This window comes from Hypanus sabinus, chromosome 9 (genome assembly GCF_030144855.1).
Source record: "Hypanus sabinus isolate sHypSab1 chromosome 9, sHypSab1.hap1, whole genome shotgun sequence".
Classification (NCBI taxonomy): domain Eukaryota; kingdom Metazoa; phylum Chordata; class Chondrichthyes; order Myliobatiformes; family Dasyatidae; genus Hypanus; species Hypanus sabinus.
This window is the reverse complement of record NC_082714.1, coordinates 87,687,811-87,709,574: the sequence shown is the minus strand read 5'-3', so window position 1 is coordinate 87,709,574 and position 21,764 is coordinate 87,687,811. Positions and strand designations below refer to the sequence as shown.

Sequence of the window (21,764 nt, the reverse complement as noted above, 5' to 3'; positions counted from 1 at the left end):
GTCCCTAAACCGCGGCTGTGTATTCCTCTCCGTAGAGGCGCTCTGACCTCCTTCGTGTTTCGGGGTTGGTGGCTGGGTGCGAGGAAGTGTGTTGAGGGAGTGGAGGAAGCTGGGACTCTGAAGGGCATGGCGATGCCCCCAGGGGAGGTGAATTTCAGTCCTCCCCACGCACGGGGGTCCAAGTCTGGTTCCATTGCAGCCACCCCTGGAGAGTTTGGAAATGCCTAGGCAGCTTTCAGACTGGTCACCCACCCCCACCGCTCAGCTAACCTTTGCCTACTACGCCAGCCTTTCGTCGGACCAGCCTTCAAGTACCTCGCTACAAATGTTAAATTCAACCACACTTGCAGGATCGTCTGCGGTTCTGGATGCCTCGCTACAGATGTGATATGTGGAGAAGCGGTCCAGCAGGCTGCTGCGCGGATTGGAGGGTGAGGGGACACCGGAACCCGGCTCGCGGCTCGCAGCCTCACTAACCGCTGCGCTACCGTTCGGCCCAGAGGTGATCCGAGGCAGGGAAAGCGTCGGCATTCGGGGTCTTCCCCGCAGGTTAGAAGCGTCTAATACTAGAGGGCATCAGCTTAAGGTGAGAAGGAGAAAGCTTAAAGGGGACGTGTGAGGCAAACGTTCTTACACAGGTTGCCTGAACGGGCTGCCGGGGGTGGAGGCGGTAAGGATGTTGTTAGACACACGGCGGTGCGGAGAATGGAGGGACGTGGATCATGTGCAGGCCGCAGGTACTTCGTCTCATTTAGCACCGTGCTCGGCAAAGACGGGATGGGCCGAAGGGCCTGCTCCTGTACTGTACTGTCCTGCACGACGCTCTTCATCCCTCCTTTCAAATATTTCAACTGTGGGTGGGCATTAACGTCACCCCATTCTCTTCTGTCGCCCCGACGCCATTTCCGCCACTGGTGGCCCGTTGGTGTAGCGGGTAGAACCACTGCCTGAGAACCCGAGAGACCCCGGGTCGATCCCGGTCCGCCCAGCACGGTCAGCTTGTGCTTGTTTCCCCATGAAATCGCGGATTCCTCCTCCCCCCCGCCCCACTCACTCCCCGCGCCGCCGTCCCCTCTCACACCGGGACGTGGCTGGCGGGTTAATCGGCTGATTTTAATTGCCAACACCACCACCCCTCCCCACCAGGGTAAAACCCGAGGGGGTGCTGATGGGAATCCGGGACGGAGATGGGAGTCCGGTGTAAGTGGTTGTTGGGCAGGGGGGTTTAGATGATGGGAAATAATGGGGGGGGGGAAGTTTCCAGGAAAACTATTGGTGATGAATGGATCGTCGCGTAGACCAGTATAACGAGAAGGGCCCTTCGGCTCACGACGTTGTACCGACCCTTTAACCTACTCCAAAAACAATCTAACCTCCCCTCCATTTTTCTTCCATCCGTGTTCATAGTCTCTGAAACGTCCCCGATGTGGCTGTTCTACCATCGCCCCTGCCAGCGAGTTCCACGCACCCACCACTCACCCCTGACATTCGTTTTATTCATCCAGCTTGCTTGTACCTCTTGATTTGACCACAGCATCTGCAGTGTACTTTGTGTTTACCTTACAGTGGTGTGCCCTCAGATTAGCCACTTCAACCTGGGGGGCGGGGGGGGGGGGGGGAAAGGGGACTGCATATCCCTTATGTTGTACACCTCTATCAAGACACCGCTCACTCTCCTTCGCCCCGAAGACAAAAATATCCTCACAAGTCACGCTCGCTGATCCAAGCAGCATCCTGGTAAATCTCTGAAACGCGCCCAATCCTCCTCGTAACGAGGAGACCTGGAACCGTGTTGAAAAGGCGGAGTTGGGGCCAAACGTGAACGCGACGGGTTCCCTCCCGAGCCGGGTGTTGGGTGTCCGGGGAGAGTGGGGAAAGTAAGGGCGGGGGGAGGGAGGGTGATATTGAAGCCCCTGCCCCGATTCTCTGATACGGTCACATCAGGGGACAGGCAGCGTGTTGACGCAGGCGTTGAACAGTGTCCCGGGCCACGCTGTTGATCTGGCTCAGTCCCGGGACGTCGGTGAGGAAGGAGGAGCCGGGCTCCGTCCGGGCGATGGCCACCAGTTCCGCCGGCAGCTCCACCGTGCGGGTCGCTTCCCGCAGCTGCCGGCCGTCCCGCTCGTCCTGGAGGTAGGACAAAGGGTCAGGAGAGGAACGGATAGGAAGGGGTCCCTCTCCCCACCGGGAACTCACCCACCCACTCCCTCAACTGTCCCTAGCAAATCCCCTATCCACCCCGCCGACCACCCACATTCCCCACCCAACCCTCCAACCATCCTTCATCCATCCCCACTCGTCGCAGGGAGGTCATAGTGGGAGGCTGGGTGGTGAGGTTGGTGCGGGGGGGGGGGAGAAGTGTGGAGACCAGAGAGCTTTATTATAGGGGAGGAGGCAGTTGAAGAAAATGGAGGATAGTGAGGAGGCAACGTTTTGGGAGGGAGCGCCGAGGGAGTGGTCGTGAAGGAGCTCTGTCCTGTGGGAGGGGCAGAGCTGAGGGTTTGCCCCCCCCCGTACCCCCTCACATAGGGCAGAGCTCCCACAGTAACAACGCATTCCTCAATCGTTTCCCATTCCCGCCCATCACCACCACCGTTAATCCGGCGCCCTCCGGATCGCTGGCTGTTTCGTCCGACACCCGGACACCTCCCCCATACCAAGTCCACTGAACTGGCGGTGTGATCGGAGTCCCAGTGACTCCTCGAGAATGTGGGAATGAGGTCCCGGAGAGACTGTGGGAATAGGATTCTGGAAAAACTACGAGAACTTGGGAATGGGGTCCCAGAGAAAACTACAAGGAATGGGATCCCGGAGAGACTACAGGGATGTGGGAATGGGGTCCCAGAGAAACTACGGGAATTGGGTCCCAGAGAGCCTCTGGGAATGTATGAATAGGATCGCGGAGAGTCTTGGAACGTGATAATGAAGTTCCGGAGAATCTATTGGAATTTGGGAATGGTGACGGAGAGACCGCGAGAATATGGGTATGTGGTCCTAGAGGCACTATAACAATGTAGGAATGGGGTTCTGAAGACGCTACAGGAATTTGGGAAAAAGTTCGGATCGTCCGTGGGAATGCAGAACCGAGGTTCTGGGGCAACTATGGGAATTTGGGAATGGGGAATCGAGAGAAAATCTGCTGGGAATCCGAGCACACACTCAAAATGCTGGAGGAACTCAGCAGGCCAGTCTTGAGAGTTTGTGTGATCGTGGAAATGGGGTCCCGGAGAGTTTCTGGGAATGGGGTGCCGGAGAGTGGGAGAGGGAGCAGCAACGCTGACCTAGTGGGCCAACTGCGGGCCGAATGACCGGGTGGGTTTGGCAAGATCAATACCTGCTGTAGCTGATATCTCTCCCGCAGGCGAATTCTCAACGCCGCTCTCTCCGCCTTTCTCTGCGCGAAGTCTTCATGCCGTTTCCTCCTGCAAGCGGCACCGACATCGTCAGGAAAAAACGCCATCGTCACCCACGATGGTCAGGATGGGGTTGGGGTAACAGCCACGCACCGCCGGGGGGGGGGGGGTTGGTGAGGACCAGACAGGGGCGCAGTGTCAGGGAAAAAGGGAGGAGGAGAGCGGCAGAGGGGAGAGAGCCGGTGACAGACAGCCGGACAGCAAGAGAAAGGACAGATGGAGAAGGGAGAGAGGGATAGACAACACGACCCCGCCCACTGTCCGTGACCACCAATTCCCCCCCCCCCACCCGTTCCCATCAAAACGCCCCCGGACTCTACTCCCTTACCCACAGACTGGGGGATATTTACAGCGGGTGTGTGTGGGGGGGGGGGGGGTAAACCAGAACACCGGAGGGGAAACCCACACGGTCACGAGGAGGTTGTACAAGCTGCGCACTCTCACAGCGCCGGAGGCTGGGATCGAACCGGCGTCTCGGGGACTGTGAGGCAGCGGCTCTACCCGCTATGTCACCTCAGCCCAGACTGTGATAGGTGGGGAGGGAAACGGCCAGAGACGGACACCAGATACAGAGTAATAGGCTTCAGGAAAGGCAGAGGGAAGGTGGCGGCAAGGTGGGGGGGTGGGGAATAAAGCAGAGATGACCCTTCGGCCCTCTGCGACTGTGCTAACCACTATGCGTATCTATACTAATCTCACTTTTCTGTGCCTTGTCTAGAAGCCTGTTAAATGTTGTCACTGTTCCTGCCCCACCACCTCATTCCAGCCACCAACTCTTTGTGTGAGAATTCTACCCTCGGATCCCCTTTAAACTTTCCCCCTCTCACCGTAAGTACACCGCCTCCTGTATTGGACATTTCCACCCTACGAGAAAGATTCTGACTGTCGACACTATCTGATAATGTTACACGCTTCAATTAGATCTCCTCTCAGCCACTGAAGCTCCAGGGAAACCTGGAGCAGCAGAATGCCATTCGGCCCGTCGAGCCCGATCTCTCCTCATAGCCCATGCTCTCTAATCCAGGCAACATCCTTGTGAACCTCTTCTAGACCCTCCCCAGAGCCTTTCTGCAACAGCGCAGTACTCCAAATGCGGTCTTATCAAAGTGACCAACCGCTACCGATTCTTGTAACAATGCTCCCACCAACAAAAGCTCGATAGTGGGTAATTAAAATTCACCAACGCATCGCCGGTACTAGCCTTCCTGCCATATGTATATAAAGGTGCTGGAAAAGGTCCAGTAAGGATCCCACCCACGCTGGTCGTGGGCTGTTTGCTCCACTTGCGTCAGGGAGAAGGTTATGTAGCACCAGGCTCGTAAACAGTCACTTTCCCCAAGCAGTAAAGCTGATTAACACCTCCTCCCTCTAACCCATCCCCTTCTCATACCCCCACCATCACTACTTTATTATTTCCTGTCAGTCACCTTCTGTACAGACACCGCTCTGCCTAGTGTCACTTTATGGACCTGAAATCAATGTATGTATATCAGCTACCTTACGTATTTATATTTATTGTGTTTTTATTATTGCGTTCTTTATCTTATTGTGTCCGTGGTGTTGCATCGGATCCAGAGTAACAATTACTTCCTTCTCCTTTACCCTCATTTCTGCTGGAAATGACATCAAACATTTTTGAATGTTGAATCCTGAAGCTTCTGTTTGCAGGTCGAGCTAGCGTCAGAGGTAAACAGGGGGGTGAGGGGGCCTTTATCGGCCGGGGGGATGAGCATGGAAGCGGTGACACTGAACAGTGCAGGCTCCTCGGCCCACGGCCGACTCTTCAACCCATCTAACCCTTCCCTCCCACGTCAACCTCCAATTTCATTCATCAATGTGATAAACGTCCCTAATGTATCGGTCGCTTCCACAGACCCTGTCAGTCTGTTCCATTCACCCAAAACTCCATTTGTAAAAAAAAACTACCTCTGACATGCCCTCATACTTCTCTCAAAACTACTTAAATTTACGCCCCTGGGCCTGGGAAAACGTCTCTGACTGTCCGCTCTATGACTCTTCATCTTGCAATCTCTACCAAGGCACCTCTCATCCCCCTTCGCTCCGAAGAGCTCGCTCAAAGTTTCCGCTTAAGCCATGCTCTCTAATCCAGGCAGCATCCTGGTAAACCTCCTCTGCACCCTCTCTAATCCAGGCAGCATCCTGGTAAATCTCCTCTGTAACCTCTCCAATCCAGGCAGCATCCTGGTAAATCTCCTCTGTAACCTCTCCAATCCAGGCAGCATCCTGCTAAATCTCCTCTGTAACCTCTCCAATCCAGGCAGCATCCTGCTAAATCTCCTCTGCACGCTCTCTAATCCAGGCAGCATCCTGCTAAATCTCCTCTGTAACCTCTCCAATCCAGGCAGCATCCTGGTAAATCTCCTCTGTAACCTCTCCAATCCAGGCAGCATCCTGCTAAATCTCCTCTGTAACCTCTCCAATCCAGGCAGCATCCTGCTAAATCTCCTCTGCACGCTCTCTAATCCAGGCAGCATCCTGCTAAATCTCCTCTGCACCCTCTCTAATCCAGGCAGCATCCTGCTAAATCTCCTCTGCACCCTCTCTAATCCAGGCAGCATCCTGCTAAATCTCCTCTGCACCCTCTCTAATCCAGGCAGCATCCTGCTAAATCTCCTCTGCACCCTCTCTAATCCAGGCAGCATCCTGCTAAATCTCCTCTGCACCCTCTCTAATCCAGACAGCATCCTGCTAAATCTCCTCTGCACGCTCTCTAATCCAGGCAGCATCCTGCTAAATCTCCTCTGCACCCTCTCTAATCCAGGCAGCATCCTGCTAAATCTCCTCTGCACCCTCTCTAATCCAGGCAGCATCCTGCTAAATCTCCTCTGCACCCTCTCGCACTCTTCCTATAATGAGGCGACGGTGAAAGGCCCGGCTGGGAAAGAAGGAGGGTCGGATTTGGGGCGTGCAACCCCGTCCCGTAAAAGCCCAGAGCTACAGAGAAGCCAACAGAAGCTCCAAATGCTTCATCTCTGGGAGAGGGAGGGGGGCGACCCCTGCCTAGAAAACGCAGAGGTCGAGCGGTGAGAGCTGAAGATAAGCGGGCAATCAGCCTGCTATCGGCCCCCGGACAGAGGACGCTGGCGAGCTGCTGACGGCAGCCTTTGACCCCTAAGTAAGTAAGAACTGAGTACGGTGCTCCGAGTGTGGTCCGACCGGGGTTTTATAGAGCTGCAGCATCACGCGGGGCGTCACGTTGTGGTTGGCGAGGCCGCATTTGAAAAATTGTGTGCAATTTTGGTCACCCTGCTGATGCCGTTAAGCTGGACAGCGTGCAGAGGAGATTTACGAGGATGTTGCCGGGGCTCGAGTTACTGAGTTAAGGAGAGGGTTGGGATTTTATCCACTGGGGCAGAGAAACCTGAGGGGTGACTGGGGGAATCTGCACACTTTTCCCCGGGATTGGGGAATCAAGAACTAGAGGGCACAAGTTTAGGGCGAGAGGGGAACCCGCGAGGTAACATTAACATTTAAAAAGTACTTGGACAGATCAATGGACAGGGAAGGTTTAGATTCGAAACTTTGATGCTGGCCAAGTGGGACTGGCCTAGATGGGAATCTTGGACGGCATAGACCAAATGGGCCGAAGGTCCGGTTTCTCGGCGACCGATGGCAAGCCCCGCCCACTGAACAGCCGGCCGTGAACAGAGGCGAACCCGACCGGGACACCCACTTCTCCTTCTCCAGCTCCTCCAAGTGCATCCGGTACTCTTCCCGGTTCAGCCTCGGCTTCCGCTCGCCTCGCGTCTGCTTCCGCCCGTCCGGCTGGGGGGCCACGCAGCAGCCGAGCCAGGCCACCGGTCCTCCGGACGCTAGTTTGGCTACCGAGCCCATTCCTCCAGATGGGGTGGGGAGAGTGGGCGAGGCGAGGATGGAGTCAACGACCGGTCCCCGCTCCTGGTAACAAGCAGACAATTCAGCGTGGTTACTAGCGACCTCAATTGGAGACCTCCATCCATTCTACGCTGGACTTCCCGGAGACCTGGGGCGGAGAGCGTTGCAAGAAGCAGTGCCCAGCGTTAGATTCTTTAAAAAGATCCAGGACCCCAGACCCCCAATGCCCCGCTAGCCGCCCTCCACGGGGGAAGTCCGTGTTCCGTGTAGATGCGGGGTATGAGGAGACCGCTGACCCCTTTACGAGATTCCACAAGTTCTGTCTATACTCCTGATCTCTAACCCAGGGGTCACAGGGCAGAGATGGGGAGCAGGAACCCTGGCTAGTTCCCCCTCTCTGTCTCTCTAACCCAGGGGTCACAGGGCAATTATGGGGAGCAGGAGCTCTGGCTAATGCACCCTCTTTCTAACTTGTGTCACCGGGCAGTGATGAGGAGTGGAAACACCGGCTGATTCCCTCTTCCGTATCCCCGGGATTACTGGACAGTGATTGGGGAGCAGGAACTCTCTCTCTAACCCCGGGGTCACTGGTCAATGATGGGGAGCAGGAACCCACTGTGAGGAGGGGTGAGTGAATTGGTTGTAGAACCTCTCCACCAGTTTGCTCCTGGGCCTGACTGCCAGTCACAGGCCCAAGCAGCGGGCTGGCCGAGGGTTCTGCCCGATCCAACTGCCCATGGGGGGGGGGGGGGCAACGTAACGCTTTACAACGACCCGGGTTCAATTCCGCCGCCGTCTCTAAGGAGTTTCTACCTTCTTCCCGTGACCGCGTGATTCTCCTCCAGATGCATCGGTCTCGACCCACATTCAAGGATAGACAGTAAGTTACGGCAATACAATATTGACGTGGGAAGTGTGGCGACACTTGCGGGCTGCCCCTCTCCCCCACCACCACAATCCCCGGACGTGTTTCAAACGACCTAATTTCATTGTACATGTGACAAATAAAGCTAATCTTTAAAATACATTCTTCCCGGGAATCGTCCGTGCTCGTGGCCTGTTAGCCTGCTATATAGAACATAGAACAATACAGGGCCTTCGGCCCACGACTGTGTGCCGGCCTATGACCCTTCTCCTCAGAAGGCCCTCAGATTTTCTCTAATGCACGTGTCTCTCTTTGAGTCTCTTAGATGTCCCGAACTCTAGTGCAGTCGGAACAATCTGGAGCTGAACACGCTCAAGACAAAGGAGATGATAGTGGATTTCAGGAGACATCCCCCCGTTATGTCCCCCCTCACAGTCCTCGGCAGCCCTGTGTCCACCGTGGAGAACTTCAGGTTCCTGGGAACCACCATCTCTCAGGATCTGAAGTGGGAGCAGAATATCAGCTCCATCCTGAAGAAGGCCCAGCAGCAGATGTACTTCCTGCGGCTCTTGAGGAAATATGGTCTGCCTCAGGAATTGCTGCTGCAGTTCTACGCTGCAGTTCTACACTGCAGTCATTGAGTCTGTCACTGTGTGGTTTGGAGCCGCCACCAAGCAGGACAGAACCAGACTACAGCGCACAGTGAGGACTGCCGAGCGCATCATTGGAGCCTCCCTGCCCTCTATTGTGGACCTGTACTCTTCCAGGTTGAAGAAGAGGGCGGGGAACATCATAAAGGACTCCTTCCATCCTGTGCACGGACTGTTTGAACTGCTTCCGTCTGGTAGGCGCTTCAGATCCCTCCAGACTAAGACTAATAGGCACTGGAGAAGTTTTTTCCCTACTGCGGTCACTTTGCTGAACAGTTAACTGCCAGTTAACTGTCGGCTAACTATTACTTGGATTGCACTACTTGTATGTATAATCTATATTTTCATTTATATTTATCATTATTATTGTTATGAGCAGAGAGACAACATCTGCCGGAAGTAAATTCCTTGTATGTGCGCAGGTACTTGGCGATTAAAGTCTGATTCTGATATATCCGGCCTTACCACCAGCCCTGGCCGCACACTTCACCGCTCTCTGTTTTAAAAAAATACTACCTTTGTAACACACACACATACACAAAATGCTGGAGGAACTCAGCAGGCCAGGCAGCATCTGTGGAAAAGACGTTTCGGGCCGAGACCCTGAAGAAGTTACAACCATATAACAATTACAGCACGGAAACAGGCCTTCCAGTCCGTGCCGAACGCTTACTCTCACCTAGTCCCACCGACCCGCACTCAGCCCATAACCCTCCACTCCTTTCCTGTCCATATACCTATCCAATTTTACTTTAAATGACAATACCAAACCTGCCTCTACCACTTCTACTGGAAGCTCGTTCCACACAGCTACCACTCTCTGAGTAAAGAAATTCCCCCTCGTGTTACCCTTAAACTTTTGCCCCCTAACTCTCATGTCCTCTTGTTTGAATCTCCCCTACTCTCAATGGAAAAAGTCTATCCACGTCAACTCTATTTATCCCCCTCATAATTTAAATACCTCTATCAAGTCCCCCCTTAACCTTCTGCGCTCCAAAAAATAAAGACCTAACTTAGTTAAGACCCTAGAATGAGCCATTTCCGCCTTGGGAAAAATTTCTTCACCGTCCACTCTCTCAGTGCACCTTATCATCTTACACAACTCTATCAAGTCACCTTTCACCTTCATCTTTAAAATAAAGACTGCTCCTCCATTTGATCACGGTTGGTGTTCCCCCCCCCCCAACACCGTTCTCTCGCACGTTCCCCTCACCAATCAAGCACCCCTCATTTTCTGCCTTAAACACACCCTCCAGAGACCCGTGTGGCAACGAGCCTCACAGATTCGCTGCCCTCTGTTCCAGAGGCAAAGGAATCTGCAGACGCTGGAAATCTGGAGCCACACGCACAAGATGCTGGAGAAACTCAGCGGGGCGGACGGCAATAAACGATCATATTTCGGACCGAGACCCAATGAGGCTGTGATCCCTGGTCCTAGGTTCTCCCACGACTGGAAACATTCTCTTCACTCAACCTTGTCTAGACCTTTCCGATAGGTTTGAATGGGATTCCGCTCCACCCCACCCAGTTCTTCTAAACTCCTGTGAGTGTAGGTCCAAAGACGTCAAACACACCTCATACCTTAACCCTGGGATCGTTCATCTCAGGATCCTCTGTCCTCTATACCTTCTCCAGAGGCAGCACCTCTTTCCCTAGATTGGGGCCCAAAATTGCCCACTCCCTTCCAAACATTAAAGCTGAGGGAAGCGCTCAAAGTCCGCGGTGCCACACAACATCAGCCCCCGGCAAAGATCCCCACGCTGCCGTTTGGTGATGCCCCGAGGCGGTTCTTGCCCCTTCCTCGCCCTCGCCTGCCGAAAGGACAAGCCGTGACGGTCGGGTTTACCACTGGGCAGCGAGGGGGTTCCCAGTGGAGGGCTTTTTATACGGACGTACCCCCGCCCGTGTTCCGCTTGTCACCAAACACGCTGACAGATGTACTGTTGAAAGTATCAGGATGACATTTCGGCCGCTGAATACTGGTCAGGCCTCGACCGGCTTTCTCTGGTCACCAGTGCAAGCAATGGAGAAGGTGAGACGACGTGACCTCCGTTAGTCGGGAGGTCGAGGCCAACCGTCCACAGAGCCGCCTGCCCGCAACCGCTGGAGAGAGCCCTTCACCTGGGGGCGTCGTGGCGTCCAGACAGGAGCCGGCATGGCCCTCCTGGGGTTTCGCTCGGCGGAAAACTCGTTCTGTTGCCGTCGACTTCATGTTTTGTTTTGGCGGCACTCAGTGGACTGGGCCTCAAGCCGCCGGGGAAGAGGCTCCACCGCGGGCGGCGGCGCGCAGTTGGGGGTCGACTGAAGATGTCAATTGGACTGGGAGCTCTGAACTAAAACGTTCATATTCTGCGCCATTCCATTTCACTAATATTCTGTATGTGCTTGTATATGCGAGGACTGGGCCTCAAAGCCGCGGCGTCGCCTAGCGAGCCCAATACTATCACCGGTCCCAAAGAAGAAATTTATAAAAATATGAAAGGAGACGGGAAGCCAAAATCTTTTTTTTCCCGCAGCTTCTATCCCGCTGTCACAACTCCATTGAAAATTCCATTGTACATCAGACGGATTTGATCTCAGTCTCCCTTTAGATGGCCCGCATTGCTCTTTCTCAGCTTTGAGGAGCGACCAATCAGCAAGAGGGATTCATAGAATAATCCCAGTGCAAGCGGAGCTGCCTTTCTTTCGAGTGTACCGGTCTTTGGCTCACCAGGCTAGGGTGAGGTAGATTGTCTTCCAAGTTACTCCCTCTCTATCTGTTCTTACTTGTTCATTCCTCATCTATTAGTGATAATACTCCATTTGCACGGTTTTGTACCGTGTGTGGTTTGTGGGAAGTGTGGGAGACGTCCTGTCTCCCAGATCAGCACATCTGCAGCCCGATAACCTTCAACTCATATGGGAGAAGGAGGAGGTGATAGACAGGAGCTACGGGAGACAGGTCAGGAGAAGGAGGGGGAATGCACAGCCCGTGCAGAGTACACCTGTAGCCGTTCCCCTCAATAATAAGGAAAACCTCATGGAAAACTTACAGCACAGTACAGGGCCTTCGGCCCACAAAGTCGTGCCGAACACGTCCTTACCTTCGAAACTACAAGGGTTACCTATAGCCCTCTATTTTACTAAGCTCCATGTACCTGTCTAAACGTCTCTTAAAAGACCCTATCGTATCCGCCTCCACCACCGTTGTCGGCAGCCCATTCCACGCACTCACCACTCTCTGAGTAAAAAACTTACCCCTGACATCTCCTCTGTACCTACTCCGCAGCACTTTAAATGGATTAAAGAGGCAACACTGCGCAGGCGTGTGACGACAGCCAATGGAGCCCAAAAAGGTTTAAAAAGACTGCCGTATCCAGCGGGCAGCAGAGTGACTGGGCTTTGGCTCAACGGAACAAGGTGAAGTAGGAAGTATGTGTGTGAGGCCAGTTTTCTGTGCTCGGTGTCAGATGTGGGGGGTCCTGGAGTCTCCCAGCCTCCCACATCAGCGCCAGGTGTGTCGAGCTGCAGCTCCTGAGGGACCCAGTTAGGGAAATGGAGTTAGGCAGCTCGATGACAATTGCCTGGTCAGGTAGAGCGAGGAAGTGATAGGGAGGAGTTATAGGCAGGTGGTCACTCCAGGGCCATGGGAGACAGACAAGTGAGTCATAGTCAGGAGGGGGAAGGAGAAGAGTCAGATACTAGAGAGTACCCCAGTGGTTGTACCCCTTGACAATAAGTACTACTGGGGGGGGGAACAGCCTACCTGGGGGAAGCCACAGTGACCGTGCCTCTGGCACAGAGTCCGGCCCTGTGGCTCAGAAGGGTAGGGAAGGGAAAAGGAAGGAAGTAGTGATAGGGGACTCTATAGTTAGGGGGTTAGACAGCCGATTCTGTGGACGTAGGAAAGAAACTCGGATGCCTCCCAGGTGCCAGGGTCCGGGATGTTTCAGATCACGTCCAAGATATCCTGCGGTGGGAGGGAGAACAGCCAGAGGCCGTGGTACATATTGGTACCAATGACATAGGTAGGAAAAGGGAAGAGGTCCTGAAAAAAGACTACAGGGAGTTAAGAAGGAAGTTGAGAAGCAGGACCTCAAAGGTAGTAATCTCGGGAGCCACACGACAGTGAGAATAGGAATAGAGTGAGGTGGAAGATAAATGCGTGGCTGAGGGATTGGAGCAGGAGGCAGGGATTCAGATTTCTGGATCATTGGGGCCTCGTGTGGGGCAGGTGTGACCTGTACAAAAAGGACTTGAATTGCTTGCTGGTATGAAAAACGAATTTTACAAAAAACACCACTGAAAGTTAGTGAATATTTCAACAAAGTATTTTTCTGGGACATACAAATACAGGAGACCTAGACCTTTTCCTTTTTGTCTTTCATTTTTAAGCATGCTCCCCTCGGATACGGCGGGTCAGCTGTATGTCCTTCGGCATAACAGTAACACGTTTGGCATGGATAGTACAAACAGACCAACCAGGTATGCCTCACTGGCTTCCTGCAGAGCCCCAATGGCAGCACTCTGGAAACTCAGGTCAGTTTTGAAGTCCTGTGCGATTTCACACACCAGATGCTGGAAGGGAAGCTTCCTGATCAGCAACTCCGTGGACTTCTGGTATCGCCGGATTTCACGCAAAGCCACACGCTCTTGCGGGCTTCTTCCGGGGGGACCTCGCCTCCAGTGGATTTGCGAGCTGTCTGCTTTGTACGAGCCATTTCAAAGAGCTTTCACGCAAGTTGCTTCTTGGGAGGGAGAGCCGGAAGACGAGCGAGTGGGGTCCGACACAGACAAAAGGGCCGTCGGTCTGTGGGACTGACAAATGGCGGCAGCCGGGTCCACGGCTTTCTCAGGATGACCAAGCCTTTTGGCACCAGTGACACTGGTAGACCAGGGGAGGAGGTCCTGAAGGGAGATCACAGAGAGCTCGGTAGAAAGCTGAGAAACAGGACCTCCAGGGTAGTACGATGTTGCAGGTATCACTGAGTCGTGGCTGAAAGAAGATTACAGCTGGGAGCTTAATGTCCGAGGAATCTCATTGCACTGAAAAGACAGGCAGGAAGGCAGAGGGGGCAGCTTTGCTCTGTTGGTAAAAAATTAAATCAAATCATTAGAAAGAGGTGACATAGGTATTGAATTGTTGAGGAGAGCGCTAAGGGACTGCCAGGGTAAAAGGACTCTGGTGGGACTCTAATACAGAGCCCCAAACAGTAGCAAGGATGTGGACACGAGGAAATCTGCAGATGCTGGAAATTCAAACAACAACACACACAAAATGCTGGTGGAACACAGCAGGCCAGGCAGCATCGACAGGGAGAAGCGCTGTAAGGATGTGGACTACAAGTTACAACGGGAGATAGAAAATGCATGCCAGAAGGGTAATGTTACAGTAGTCATGGGAATTTCAATATGTAGGTAGATGAGGAAAATTGGGTTGGTGCGGGATCCCAAGAGGGGGTTTCTAGAATGCTTCTTTTTAGTTGCAGCTCGTGGTTGATCCCAGTAAAGGATCAGCTGTTCTGGACTGGGTGGTGTGTAATGAACCAGGATTGATTAGGGAGCTTAAGGTAAAAGAACCCTTAGGGGCCGTGATCATAATGTAATCAAATTCAGCCTGAAATCTGAGCAGGAGAAGCTAAGTCAGAAGTATCAATATTCCAGTGGAGTGAAGGGAATTACAGAGGCATGGGAAAGAACACCGGCAGGGATGATGGCAGAGCAGCGATGGCTGCAGCTTTTGGAAGCAAGTCGGAAGGCACAGGACATACATACATTCCGAAGAGGGAAAAGTGTGTCACAACCATGGCTAACAAAGTAAGTCTAAACCAAATAAAAATCAAAAAATGGCATATGGTTATTTTTTCAGCGGTTTAATTGGGTCATGACTGCACAAGCGTGCGGACTTCAGCCAGTGAGAACAGCAAGAGGAGTTTAAAAGGAGACAGTTTTATAGAGCGGGTGTCAGAGCAGAGGGAGACAGAGTAGGGAGGCTTTGGCTCAACAGGATGAGGTGAGGTAGGAAGTATATGTGTGAGGTTAGTTTTCTGTGCTCGGTGTCAGATGTGGGAAGTCCGGGAGACTCCCAGCCTCCCTGAAGGCAACATCTGCACCAGGAATGTCGAGCTGCAGCTCCTTAGGGAGCTGGAGGCCCAGCTCGATGACCTTCATCTGGTCAGAGAGAGTGAGCAGAGGGGATGATAGAGAGGAGTGGGTAGTCACTTCGGGGCCTGGGGAGATAGATAAGTGGGTAACAGACAGAAGAGGGTAGGGTAGAGAGTTACCCCTGTGGCTGTCACCCTTGACAATAAGTACTCCTGTTTGAGTACTGTACTGTTGGGGGGGGGGGGACAGCCTACCTGGGGGAAGCGACAGTGGCCGTGCCTCCGGCACAGAGTCCGGCCTTGTGGCTCAGAAGGGTAGGGAAAGGAAGAGGAAGGCAGTAGTGATAGGGGACTCTGTAGTCGGGGGTCAGACAGGCGATTCTGTGGACACAGGAAAGAAGCATGGATGGTACTTTGCCCCCCAGATACCAGGGTCCGAGATGTTTCTGATCACATCCTCGATACCCTGAAGTATGAAGGAGAACAGCCAGAGGTTGTGTTACATATTGGTACAAACGACAGAGGCAGGAATAGGGAGGAGGTCCTGAAAGTATTGGAGTATAAAAATATTATGGAATATAAAACTTGTATCATTTGCTGTGTAACCAAAACTATGTAGTCAGTTGGCTATGCATGCTCTCAATTTAGTAGAATGAAATCTTGGGAATGTAGAAGACAATGGTGTGTTAATGAGAGGTAGCTAAAGAGCTAAAGAAATGTAGATTAGAACATTGCTCAGTTCTGAGTTTATTATTTGCTGTGCATGTACCCAATTTGGTGGGAGACTGAAGTCTTAAAAATGTAGAAGACAATGAGAGTTAATGAGAGGTAGCTAAGAGATGTAGATTAGAACATGATTAAGCCAATTGATAGGAACAACAGGGACATGATGTATGTGTAGTACGTGTAATACACAACTATAGATTGATTACATATGCTAATGCCACTGGACCAGGAGATTGCTATAAAAAATGCCGTGTCCGAGGATCGGTGGGCTATCAGCGACTAGCTCAATGACTGTCTCGGCTTTGATTTGCAAATTAAAGTTTAATACTTCTTGAAGAATCTTCTGCGTCTCCTGGTCATTTGCGAGGCATGAGAAATCACGACAGGACAGGATAGAGACCCGCGGAAAGGAAACGGCAGATTGGGGGCGCTTCCCAGTTCTCTAGGGACCCCCACAAAGCTAACAGAATTAAGGGTGCACCCAAACAAAAAGTAAGCGCTTTTTGCGACAATTTGGACTAAGAACTCTGTTGGCTTTGGGGAGGCCTTGGAGTCTCAGAAGTGTGGAACCACTGCCGAAGGGTCTCTCCGGCCCAAAGAATCTGGCAGAATTGGGGGTTAACAGAGGAGGCTCAGAGGATTGATCAAGAACACTGCAGTGAAGGTAAGTACAAATAAGTTAAGTTAAGAAAAAGTCCACGTGGTGTTGGTAAATCCTCGCGGATACCGCCTTAAGAGATGAGGGTCTGAATGGGCGAGGTGTTAAGAGAAAGTTCTGTGGGTACCGCTCTGAAAAGAGGTCTGCATGGGCAGAACAGAATAGATTAGGCATAGAATTAGAGTAAGTTTAGTTAAGAAAAAGTCCATGTGGTGTGTAGAATTAGAGCGAATTTAGTGTAGAAAAAGTCCACGTGGTGTTAGACTAGGCGTAGAATTAGAGTAAGTAATATTATCCAGTAAACGAACTGTGAATCTCTGAAATAACTTAAAAAGAGAGAATAACATGACAGGTAAAGGAACGGCAGTAGAAATTCTAAACAAAAATTCCCGTTAATTAACAAATGAGATCACAAAAACTTCAGAAAAATGGGAAAAAAGAACCAATAACCTGGTCACAAATTGGCCAAGAGAAGGAACGTTTGATGTAAGTTTGTGCGAAGAAATAGGGACTAATTAAAAATTACAAACCAAAAGATAAATCTAAGAAAAGAGGGCAAAAAAGAGAACGAGAAACGGAAGTGCTAAAACTCTTCAGAACGGAGGGAGAAAGGCTGAGGAGGACAGGTAGAATATTGATTGCAAGCGAGGAAGACACTAAGGTGCTGGAGAAACAGCCTGTTAGAGAGAGAAGGGTATGGTGAGAAGCTAGCTTCGGCTCCGTACCCGGATGCGACAGAAACAGAAAACCCCCTCCCTATAATGAGGAAGGAACCCCTAAGCAATGCCCCCTGCTGAAGGGAACAGTAAACATGCAGGGAGAAGTACAAGTTTGGGATAATGAGGAGGAAAAAAAAACAATACGAAAAGGAAAAAGCGGCGATATGGAAGGAGATACAGGCAGAAAGGATGAAGATAGAACAGGTACAGAGAGAAATGGAAGAAGGGATTTAACGGATGAAATACTTAAGAGAGGAAAAGGAGTATGAGGAGTATCGGTTATACCATAGAAATAAACAGACTAGAAAAGAAAGTGGCTCAGCAGGGCAGGAAGAAATGAGGCATTCAAGAGGAAGTGTGAAAAAGATAGGAGATGAGAGTCTTAGAGAAACGCAAGAGAGAAGGGAATCAAGCACAAGTAAGGATCAGGAGTCCCTGCCACAGGTGTACAGACACGGACAGGAAGAAAGAGAAGGTGACTCATTGGAGGAGCAAGAGTTAAGTGGAGAGAGAGAGGATGTGAGAATTTGTGGGGAAGAGGTAGGAGGCAGAACCCTAGAAGAGCAGAAGGAGGTGGTAGGGGAGCGACTTGCAGAAGTAGAGAGAGAGCTAGATAAGTTACTGAGAGGGGATTGCCAGAGGAGATGCGAAAAATACTCCAGGGGTCAACCAAGTATTGAATCAAGACAGAAAGGAAGGACTCCACAGGGAGACCGAGGGAAGAAGGGGACCCTGGAGATATTTGAGTGGGAGGCAGTAAAGACACACCCTGAGACAGATGGGGAGTCAGGTGAGGAGGAGAGCCAGGGCAGGTGGGAAGAAGGAGGAAGAATGATGCCGTTGTTAGTAAAAGGATCAGGACAAGTGCAGTATATCCCTTGGGGATCCCAGGACCTAGAAGGGCTAAAAAACACTCTGCCCAATCTCCATGAAGGAGCGGGGAAATGGATTAGAGCCTTTGAAGAAGAAACAGCGGGACGATTATTGGCTATGGGAGATTTGAAGGCACTGTTGATAAGGTTGATGGGAACCTCCAAATTTAACGAACTAAAGGAAATGGCTGGCATAGTAAACTCAAACGACCCAAGAACTGATGGAGATGGGTTTGACAGAGTGAGGCAGAGGGTATGGCAGGCCCTCAGAAAGCTTTATCCACGCAAAGTGGACCCCAAAGCCTTAAAAGGGGATCAACTGTGAGAGAAATGATTAAATTAAAGACGGTACTTAAGGAGTCCATTTAGAATGTGCTGACACAGAAAGAGCGTGCAAAGCAACTTGCAGGGCAACGTATAAACCAATTTGCAAAATCAGGATGAAACAATAGCTTGCTGATTAAAGAAGCGATACGGGTAACGGGAAGACATGCTTAACGGTTGAACAATAACGGTGTTAATGCGCAGAGGCTGATAAGTGGGCCAAAGGGTAATCACATTTGTAATTTTGTAATGAGATTAAGGAAGAATGTCTGCACCTCACATGGGTGCAACTCACAAAGTCGTAAACAAGTAGGGTATAAAAAACTGTGCAAAGTGTAATTCGGCACTCAATCTAGCAGGAGCTGGTTGGGTCCGACTCTGCAGACTCGAAAAATAAAGTTTACCGTTCTGCAAATTGCTGAGACTCAGTGTGTTTCTGACAACGTGGGGGCTCGTCCGGGATCCACACTCCGGCCGCGGTGGACACGAGGAAAGACATCGGAGACGGTGCACCCCGCCGAGTTTGGCGGTCCCTGACTCCTTGCTCGTCGCTCCAACGCGGCTTGAGCGAGTGATATCCGGACAGCGCAGAGCAGAGAAGGGGACAGTACCTGGTACTGGAAGTCCCCAGGACGCACCGGGTAAGTGCCTACTATTATAGTAGAAGGGTGCGGGAATAAGTAAGGACGGAGAAGTCCGGGATCGCTACCCGGGGGTCCTCCTGATAAAAGTCCTTGGGACGCACCGGGTAAGTGCCTACTGTTGCAGTAGAAGGGTGCGGGAATAAGTAAGGACGGAGAAGTCCGGGATCGCTACCCGGGGGTCCTCCTGATAAAAGTCCTTGGGACGCACCGGGTAAAGTGCCTACTGTTGCAGTAGAAGGGTGCGGGATTAAGTAAGAGCGGAATAAGATGGGAGGGGGTGGCTCTAAAAAGAAAGAGGAAACGGAAAGACCGGGACCATACCCGGGGGTTCCTCCTGATAGCCCCCTCGGTAGAATGTTTGAGAATTGGGGATGTGGAAGACTAAAAGGGAAACAAAAAAAAAATGATACAGTACTGTTTAATTTGGTCGAAACAGCCGATAGAAAAACCTGCGGTCTGGTGGCCGCGGCTTGGGTCTGAGGAGGATTGGGTACGACAAGCCTTAAACATTTACGTTAATTCAAAACCAAATGTAAAACCGGAAGAAATTGCTTATGCTTTTTGTTGGGCTCCCTGGCCAGGAGTAACAACAAGGAGTTTTAAATTGGGCATTAAAGGGGAGCGGAAGTGGGACCCACTCGATCATTTACCCCCTCCCTATGGCCAGCCTTCTGCGCCCCTTGCGGGAGCAGAGGGAGAACGTGAAGAAAGTGAAGGAACAGAAGAAAGAGGGATGTTAGGGAAAAAGCAAAAGCAAGGATCGAAACAAGGAGTGTGACAGGAGCAGATAAGAAAAAGAAAGACGAATTAAAAAAGGAAGAGGTACAGCTGTGTCCCCTTCGAGAGGTTCCAATGGGAGGAGAACGGGGAGGAACAGGATTTGTAAACGTCCCTCTGACAAGTACCGAAGTACGAGGATTTAAGAAAGATATGAAAACTTTATTAGAAGATCCAATGGGACTGGCAGAAGAGTTGGATCAATTCTTAGGACCTAATGTTTACACTTGGGAAGAAATGCATGCGATTATGGGAACGCTATTTTCTGCACAAGAGAGGCAAATGATACGACAAGCTGCAATATCAATTTGGGGAAGGGAACAGCCGAATGAGTTACCGGGGGACCGGAAATTTCCAGTAAACGACCCACAGTGGGACAAACAAGCAGAAGAGGGAAGACGCAATATGCGACAGTGGCGAGAGTACATCATTAAGGGAATAAGGGAGGCTGTGCCAAAAGGTCACAACTTTGCCAAGGCGTTTGGAAACCACCAAGGGAAAGATGAGAGCCCAACCGACTTCCTCGATAGGGTGCGGAAAAATGTGCAACAGTATGCGGGGGTGGACCCTAATTCGGCAGTAGGGGAACAATTCATACGAATTGAATTTGTATCAAAAGCATGGCAAGACATCCGGAAGAAGCAACTCCGGTGGACCGTCTTGCCCCAAGGGTTCACGGAGTCCCCAAACCTATTCGAACAGGTACTGGAGCAAGTATTGGCTGGATTCCATTGTACCGAAAAGAACCAACTATTACAGTATGTCGATGACCTACTACTATCGGGACCAGCAGAGGAGGTAGTGCGAGACGATACTATAAGACTCCTGAATTACCTAGGAGAAAAAGGATTGCGGGTGTCCAAGAAGAAACTGCAATTTGTCGAGAAGGAAATAACATATCTCGGACACAGAGTCAGTAAAGGGCACCGCCAAATAACCCCAGAAAGAATAGCGGGAATAACTAAAATACCGCTTCCCAGGACAAAGAAGGAAATAAGACAATTTCTGGGCTTAGTGGACTATTGCCGGATTTGGATAGAGAATTATACCTCCCTGGTGAAGTTTATGTACGACAAATTGGCAAAGGAAGACCGGGGAATAATCAGCTGGACCGAAGAAGAAGAACAGAAGTTCAGGAAAATAAAAGGGCAACTAATTCGGGCCCCGGTATTAACACTGCCAGCACTGGAAAAGCCCTTTCAGCTGTATGCAACAAACAATGAAGGAACTGCGTTAGGAGTACTAACCCAAGAAAAAGGAGGAAAGCGGCAACCTGTGGCCTTTTTATCAAAAATGTTAGACCCGGTATCCCGGGGATGGCCGACGTGCATACAAGCCGTAGCGGCAGCAGCCGTACTAGTAGAAGAAGCACGGAAATTAACCTTTGGGGGAAGAATGACGGTGTATACCCCGCACTCCGTTAGCACCCTCTTAGCCCAAAAAGCTCAGCGGTGGTTGACGGACTCTCGCATACTGAAATACGAAACCATTCTGATGGTCGGGGATGATTTAAGCTTTGAAAAGAACAATAGTTGTAACCCGGCACAGTTCTTATACGGGGAATCAACAGGGGAGGAAACCGAGCATAACTGCGTGGAGCTAACAGACCTTCAGACAAAAAGTAGGGAAGATCTACAAGAAGTTCCCCTAATTGAAGGCGAGGAACTATATATCGACGGCTCCTCCAGATGCATCAATGGGGTACGACACAGTGGATATGCTATTATAAACGGGAGGACTAGGGAGACGGTGGAGTCCCGCCGGCTCCCGGGTAATTGGTCAGCCCAGTCTTGTGAACTATATGCCTTGCAGAGGGGACTGCAACTGTTAAGAAACAAAATAGGCACTATATACACCGATTCTAAGTATGCCTATGGAGTGGTACACACCTTCGGAAAGATTTGGAAAGAACGGGGGTTGATAACAGCCAGGGGAAGGGAATTAGCTCACGAACAAATGATAAGCATGACTCTGGAAGCCCTAACATTACCTCAAGAAATTGCAGTGGTTCACGTTCCAGGACATCAACGAGGAACAGCCCCGGAAGCAATAGGAAACCGGCTCGCAGATGAAGAAGCCAAACGGGCAGCAATGGAAAAAAAACGGCCCGACTTCTAACCCTGATACCAATAAGGGAAGGGCTTAACAAACTAGCAGTCCACCCAAGTAGAAATAGAC

At 51.3% G+C, this 21,764-nt stretch overlaps 1 protein-coding gene across 1 annotated transcript in view; it reads right to left on the bottom strand.

The window, feature by feature from the left end:
- Positions 1 to 1,935: 1,935 nt before the first annotated feature.
- The window catches only part of LOC132400068 (complexin-3-like), a 38,126-nt gene continuing 18,297 nt past the window's right edge, over positions 1,936 to 21,764 (bottom strand). The window contains exons 2-4 of the mRNA XM_059981152.1: positions 7,108 to 7,331; positions 3,335 to 3,422; positions 1,936 to 2,127 (exon numbers count right to left, since the gene is read on the bottom strand). Of these exons, the coding sequence (XP_059837135.1) occupies positions 1,936 to 2,127; positions 3,335 to 3,422; positions 7,108 to 7,268 (441 nt within the window). The 5' untranslated portion in view covers positions 7,269 to 7,331. The remainder of the gene's footprint in view (positions 2,128 to 3,334; positions 3,423 to 7,107; positions 7,332 to 21,764) is intronic.